At 38.1% G+C, this 7916-nt stretch overlaps 1 protein-coding gene across 1 annotated transcript in view; it reads right to left on the reverse strand.

Moving 5' to 3' along the window:
• Positions 1-1638: 1638 nt before the first annotated feature.
• SHISA5 (shisa family member 5) overlaps positions 1639-7916 on the reverse strand; it is a gene marked incomplete at its 5' end in the record, with an annotated part of 24181 nt that continues 17903 nt past the window's right edge. The window contains 2 exons of the mRNA XM_009275552.1: positions 1639-4884; positions 6851-7069. Coding sequence (XP_009273827.1) covers positions 4805-4884; positions 6851-7069 — 299 coding nt within the window. The remainder of the gene's footprint in view (positions 4885-6850; positions 7070-7916) is intronic.

A 7916-nucleotide genomic window follows, 5' to 3' on the forward strand; every position in this document is an offset into this window, starting at 1 on the left:
GGGGGGGGGAGAGAGAATTGCTTGTTTGGCAATAATTGCTAAAGTTTTTCCCCCCTTTGTGTCCAGCTCCTCCATGCAACCCTGCCATGGGTTTTAAGATGCATGCCAAGTTCTGTTATGGAAAAATTCACACTGCCATAAACAACTGCTGATTAAACGTTACGAAAACATAACCAGCAGTATTCCTCACCTAACCCCGGGCTCTCAACTTTTTAGTTCAGGGGTTTGCTCTCCTATATGACATTTTGCTGCAATTTTAGAGGGTGAAGGTACCTTTGAAACCCTATGTGCTCATGAAAGGAAATCTGAAGGGTTTAAACAAAACACTATCTCCTGTGCTAGCCTGTTCCTCAGACCTGTGCACAGAGAGAACGGAAGGCACACAGCTTTTCTCTGAACAGGAGGAGGCTTCTCTGCATGTCACTTCTCAAACTCGGCCATATTGCACAAATGCACCTGCTAAAAAGTCATGGGAAAAGAAAATCAGATGAACTAAAAAGTAGTGGCAACAAAACCATCAGAAATAACTCTACAATTTCCTGGTGTAATTTCTAGCCCAAACATTAATTATATTTGTTTTCTAGATTTAGGTTTTTAGGAGCACACATTTAGTCTGCTGTCCCCAGTTAACTAACAGAAATTCTGTTAGGAAAATGTGAAATAAAATTGGAAGTGAAATGATCTACCTTTCACCTGCAACACATTATCAGCCTGCAGCTGAAACACCAACAAATTCAAGAAGTAACATTACGAAACTACCAGATTATTCCATGATAAACAACTCTTTCAGAACAGGTTTGGGGGGGAATGTTGGGGATTTTTGTTTGTTTGTCGTCGTCCCCCCCCCCCCCCTCTTTTTCTATTTCTAAAATGTTTGTCGTCGTCCCCCCCCCCGCTTTTCTTTTAAATCCTACATTGGAAAATTAGCTGGCAATTCAAGGTGATAAAGATTATATACTGAACACCCTCAAACAATTCAGTACTACTTGTTGTCTTATTAAAAGCATTCTTGACCTACTCAAAGAAAATGCATTCCAGTGAAAGACTAATGAGTCAGAGGCATGAATACAACCTTTCAAAAGCATTTTTTTCAAAACTATTGAAAATACACAAAAACATCAGCAAAAATGTTTTCACACAGAGTAGAAAACATCACTTACCACACGTTGAATCGGTCAAGTTGATAAATGAGGCATGATATTCAACACACAAGTCAAAATACATGTTGAGAAGATACTAAACTTTAATCAAATTATAGACTTCTTTGAAGTCTACCATCATGTCTACACTAGACTTTTCAAATGTCTTGGGATTTGTTAGGTAATGCATTCAAACTTCATGCATTTAATTTACTCCTTAGGCTAGACAAGGCCTTAGAAGCAATCATTTGAGATTAGCTTTGAGACATACTGTCAGAGTATCATTCAGGAGTTTATGTTGTCCTTGCTTTATGTTGTGACCTGTAATTTTGATCAGACTTCAGTCTCCACTACCAAAAGTGATATTCATGATACAAGGTGACTTAAAGTACACTAGATAACACTAGCTGTCACACACAATGAAGTAAAATGTAGCTTTGCAGATACACTCCTAAATAGTAAACAAATTTGAGGCTAAGGAAATGAAATTGATAGAATATACTTCAAACACTGCATTTATTACAAAGGTGCATAGAGTTTATGCTATTTCTTTTGAATACTTACATTTAAACTACAAACAACATACAAAGCTAGGTTACAGTATGTAATAAAATCAACAATGATTATCTAGTAAATTCAGTACAACAGAATATTCTACTGTATTTAATTTCACAAAACATTTCTGAAACAAAGGCACTTACAGAATTAAAAAAAATTTAACATATACTCTTTCAACATTTAAAATTTTAATTCCATTCCCCCTCCCCTACGGCACTGTGGATAACTAGTTTGACATGAAGGCAATAGCTACTTGGACTGACACATCAGCAGTGCTTAAACTAAAAGTTTATGGATCAACTTCTCCATCTTTTCTATAACCATCCCATGTTCTTAACTATATGCAAACAAGTTCAATAGGTTGCATGACAAGAACTAAATAAAATTTGGTCCTACACCTTATTGTTAATGATGATTAATACACTAACAATAAGAAAAGATCTGATTAAGTGCTCCAATTATGAAGGGAGGTAAGTGGACCATTTTCTCTTCTTTCAATGAGTTTTGTAACTGAAGTAGTCATACTACTACTAAAGTAGTTCCCGGTATATTAATGATACATCTCTTCACTTGTATATAGTTATCATTAGCATATGTTCACTGAAGGAAAGGTGTAGGTTTTCAGGCTCCTTAACCCTATCCCTCATCCCCTCCCACCGCTCCACATACAGTGGTGTTCAGGGCAATTTATTTGGTCTGTACAACATCTACACCAAAACTTCAGATTTGGGGACCTCTGTTATTGTTGCCACTTACTTTCCTACTGTCTTTTCCTTAGGGATGATGGCAGATGACTGAGCCAACTTCTCATGAAACTGCAGATTTTCCTTTCATAATCAAAACATAACCCCACTAACACGAACTGTAAGCTTTGTCACATCAGATGGAGGAAAGGAAGAGTGGTGCAGAGTAACAATCTCATGAAGCCCAACACTAGAACGCTGTACCTGTGCTCTGAAAGCTGCACGGCAGCTGTGCTCGCTGGCTGCATCTCACCGACCAGACTCCGTCCAGGCAGCTGGCTAACAAGGGTGCTGGAATAGTCTCTGCTCTCCTTCTATACGAATAAACACACAAGGGTAGGATCTATAGCAAGGGAATAATTTCTGCAGTTATTCAGTGCCCTCCCACACATAAAAATTCCAGATTTCTAGGGAAACACTTTATCCTCCATAGAGGAGACACTGTCCATTTTTGGTTGTTCTCACATAACTTCTAACAGTGTAATGAAGCATTGCCCAATCTCGCAGCTTACAAAGCAGGAAAGAGGAGGAACACACAGACACAGGGCATGCATGCGCTGTGAGTGCCTCTTGGCACCATTTCACACTATTAACAGCAATGCTCTTAGAGAGGTGTAACAGAGGGGCATAGGTTGTCATGAATCCCAACGCGGAAAACTTTCTACAAGTGTCTTCTGAAATGTCCTGAAGACTTTCTTGAAAAAAGAATTGAAATAACCCAGAAATAGACTAAAAAAATCAGGAAAAGACATAAGGCTGCCTTTGACAGCAGCAGTTTCCATCCATCATATGAGGTAAAACAATGCCACCATCAATGTTTTTCAAACAGTAATATATCTCAAATGTAGAATCACAGGACAAATGGCTTAATGGCCTCTCTAAAAAAGTAAAATCAATGTATGAGATATGTCAAAATTATTTCACTAATTATGTCACAGTGATACATACAGACTAGATAGCTCTACTGAGGAATAACAACCTGTATTTCAATGTTAGAAAAGACAGAATTGTAGAGGACACTAAAAAAAAATAAATCATGATTCGTTTGATCAATACAAGGTATATAGAGCCAAAAGCCCTGCAAACACTGGTAATAGTCATGAGGATGTCTCAAGACGTTTCATGACTGCAAGCACTACCTTCTTGAAAACACATTACCTCGCTGTGACCAAATCCTACCACTCTTCCTTTTCTTGACTTCTTGTTCTCTGCTCAGCTTTTTGAAGACAAAAGGGAGGTGTAATCTCTACTGTGTGTTGGGCTGGGATTTCTCATACCCCTGCATATTATTCTTCAAACACAGACTGAGTTTATAAAGATCTATCATTCCTATGTTCCTGCCATCTACAGTTCCCACTAGAGACAGACAGTGACAAACCCTAAGCATTTCAAAACCCCAATCTATTTCTGACAACCCATCTCTCCTGCAAAATAAATTCCTTCCCTATGATGAGGCAGGACTGAACACTGGCAGGTACTTCTGCTGAACATATGATTAAGGTGCTAATTTTTCTTCCAAACTCATCAACAACATATGACTTAAGTAAGCTTGTCCAATAATATTTAGACAATAAATATTTGTCCCATAATTTTTATGAAGAATTCTCACGTTTTCAGCTTTTGATCTATTTGTTCTACGAAGTGGCAGGGAGTTTGGTTTTGTTGTTAATGTCTAGCTATAAATTAAAATGGCCTGAGAAAACACCCAATGAAGGCACAGTTTTTAAGCCTTAAAATTGGGAAAGAAAACAAGGAAATTATCAACTCATGCTATTTAGCACAGAAAAATGCAACTAGTCCAAAGACAATTAAACGTGGTTTGCTACCCCTTACTGAAGGCAAATGTGTTTCAAAGAAGGAAAATTCCCTTTTGAATGGTAAATGAAATGTATTACACTGTAGCTTACCTAACAATAGTAGCTTCAAAACAGGCAGAACATACATGACATATATCAGGTAGTTTCTCAGAGATTAAGTTTTTATGTTTTAATACTGTGCAAAAGATTGCTACAGCTTTGGGTGTTTGATAATGCTCATATTAGACCATTGCTTCCAAAATTATTGCACAGCAAATGTTATTGTGGTTCTTATTTCTGAAGTACTCCTTCTTCATGCTTTTTTCATTGTATATAGAACAAAATCTCTTTTTGTATTTGCTTGAGGTATAAATTAACAACTTCTGCAAGAAAAATACTCCTTCTTCATACTTGAAGCATTTAAAAAAAAAAGATACTGAATTAACTTTCACTTTACTTAGACAAAAGATTGCTGTCTTCCAGAAAAATATACTACAGTTGGACAGTGTAAACAGCACAAATTATACTTTAAAAAGTTTTGTATGCAGAAGCATAGTAGAAGATCTTTTCAATAGGTGGGCTTCTGAGGATCCACATAAGCAGGGTTGTAAGGGGGCTGGCTGATTGGGTAAGGTGCTCCAGCACCAGCTGCAAAAGCAAAAACACAAGAAAAAACAGATTTGTAAAATCTACATTCTGAATTCTACATCTGTAATGGCAACTTCTGTTTTGAGCACACAATTAAGAGGTTCAACTTATCTAGCATCTTAATTGGACTTGAGAACAGTTTGTGCTAACTCATAAAGCATCTGCATTTCAAAAGTAAGATCACAAAAAATGTTGTTCTTGTGTTTTGGGTTTTTTTTTTTTTGATGCTTGAATGTACATGTGTATTATGGCAGCCACAAGGACATGGTTAGCCTTCAGGGGAGAACAGTCAAAAAAAGAGGAAGAGATCTGGGCCAAAAAAACAGCCAGTGGAAGTCAGAGATGCACAAACAACAGGATATACCTGATAGTATGCTGAGAAGTGAAAATAAACCACTGGGCAAAACAAAAAGGACTAGAGAAAGCATCTTAGGATTCCTTCAGGGAAAATGCTTTCCTGGTAAGTGTCACAGAGTTAATTAAAAAATTAAAGGGAAAAAAGTATCCCACCACTACCAAGCACATTAAAGAGTTTGACATACACTAGATGTATATCACTCAGAAGATATCCTTATTTTCTAGTATTCTGAGACAAGCTGCTCTCAGGCAGCACCTTCATTTTCAGGTCTGTCAAATAGCTCAAGTTAGTTCAAATAATGCAGCACCTGATCAGATCCCTGGAGCGTGTAAGTGTGGTTATCTTTCGCTGATCTTGTAAAGTGAGTGGGTTTGGCTCCTGTGTGACAGAGCAGGTATTCTCTCCCTTGCATGTGACCTAATTAAGAGACTGCCCCTTGCTTAATAGACAAGAGAAATGAAGGAAAGAGCTCTCATTTTGAGGCATTCTCAGCTGGCAACATGAAAAGTGCTTTGAGATTTTCCCAGAAAAAAATATTTTAAGAACTAACAAACCAGCAACGGTTTGAGAAACCAGAGAGTAGGAGAAGCAAAATGACTAGTTTACTGGCTCCCTCACATGATAAGGAAGCAGCCAAAGCACTTTGGGGTAATCCCATAAAACCCACAGCTTCTTCAGAGTTTACAGCAGAAAAATAAAGTCAACGGGCCTGCCAAATCAGTGTTTTTACATGTGGGGCTGGTTTGCACATTGTTAATGTACAATTTCTAACTGGTTTACAAATGCCTAAGACCATGAACAGACATTTTATATTTGAGTTGTCATGAAAGAGTTACTTTCTAAGGGCATTATCTACTATTCAGGACTATACTTTGCTTGTTACTTAGAAGGATGAACGGTGTGGTTTGTAAGAGGGCTCGAAGATCCTAGGACAGATAACAGCCTAGTCTTGGCCTCTCTGAACAGCCAGGAGCCAATTGTTCAGAGAACAGCTATTACCAGCAGAAGTAGGAATTAGTAATAGCAACAATAAAGCTGTATGAAAACAATGCTGTGAAAGAAGGAAAGCAGAAGAAAAAAAAGATTCCGGTAATTCTAACTGCTAGTCACCAGCAAACTTGGCTGAAGTTGATCAGAGACTTGTTATTCTATAAACATAGAATATATGTTTATAGCACATAGCGACGAACTAGTAGAAAATGCCATCTGTGTACAGATTAAAACATCTAGCAAATATTAGATTAGAAAGGGTATGTATAGTAGTTGGATGTTTCTACATATGTTAATTGGACTTTGATTTCAATATGAAATTTCAACCGAATTAGTAAAACATTCTACTGGATCCAGTGATAGTCCCACATACCACCAAACTTTGCCAATACAGCTCCAGCTACATCTCCTCTTGCAATGCTTAACATAAAAATGGTGATGGGGAAACTTCAGCAAGGGTGAATTACAGCATCCACCATCACTTGAGTTTTACATAATTTGTTTACATTTACATTAACAGTCACAGAAAATAATAAATGTAAATAATACAAGATTGGCTCCAATGCAACTGTCTCTTTAGCTATTTAAGAGATAAAGAAACAGTCAGCATTGCCTTACCTGCCACCGTTTCGTGATAAGCTGGGGGTCCTGACGGCTGCATGGGGTAAGGGGGAGGATACTGTGCAGGGTACGGTGCTACCGGCATTCCCGGTTGTGGCTGGATAGCCACAGGCTGATATCCTTGATATGGGGCTACTGGGTAGTTGGGTGGCACTCCCTGTTGCTGGGGATAGGGAGCGTGAACCACTGTAGTGGAAGCAGTGGTGGTCACAACAGCTACAAACAAGCAAAAGGAACATGGTTAGTACTGGTGGTTCTAGATCACCTGGGACAGCCAACAACAGTAATGTAAAAAACATTCTCTCTTAAGGTCAATTTCTCACTTCAAAATCTGGGTGATTTCATTTTCAAAGTTTCACAAAAGATTTTGAAAAGTATGCCTCTAAATATCCTTCCATTGATCTCAGTGGTAATGAGAGCCTTCACACACTGGGATAGGAGCCAACTTATCTCCTTGTTTCTCAACCACAAAGAGCAAAGAATTTTTTTCTTGGACTCTTCAAAAACCAGGAACTCAACCCTGCAGCCAAGTTATCTATCATTTGGTATGAGACTGGAAAAACTGCTCATTTTTAAATGTTATCTGCTTTTAAGGATTAAGGTGATAAAGATCTCCTTTATTAGGTAAGGAGCTTCCTACCATGATTGCCCAAATAAGTTTCCTTTTGTATGTTGTCTACACACTAATACATCCATGTGTTAGTATGTCTTTCTCTAAATAACAGTCAGAAAGGCAAATACACATTAAGTCATCGATTTTTGTAGGAGCTGACGTTGGATCATTGGTTCATATCTCTTATTGGAATAAGGGAGTATTAACACTTTCTAATAAACTGCAATAATTCATTTTCAAGATCATCTTCCTCTTTATGCTACAATTATAGACTTTGCTCAAGATTGCACTGTTGCAGTCCTGGGCCTTTGGTGTATTTTTCAGGTATATTTTTAAGAGACTGGGAAAAATTCAAAATTTCATTCTATCCCCTGCTTACCTAAACCAAACACCCCCCCCCCCCCCCCCCCCCCTCAATGGGGGGGGGGGGGGGAAGAAACTTCTAAATGC

The sequence above is a fragment of the Aptenodytes forsteri genome, unplaced genomic scaffold, assembly GCF_000699145.1.
Source record: "Aptenodytes forsteri isolate BGI_AS27 unplaced genomic scaffold, ASM69914v1 Scaffold977, whole genome shotgun sequence".
NCBI lineage: Eukaryota > Metazoa > Chordata > Aves > Sphenisciformes > Spheniscidae > Aptenodytes > Aptenodytes forsteri.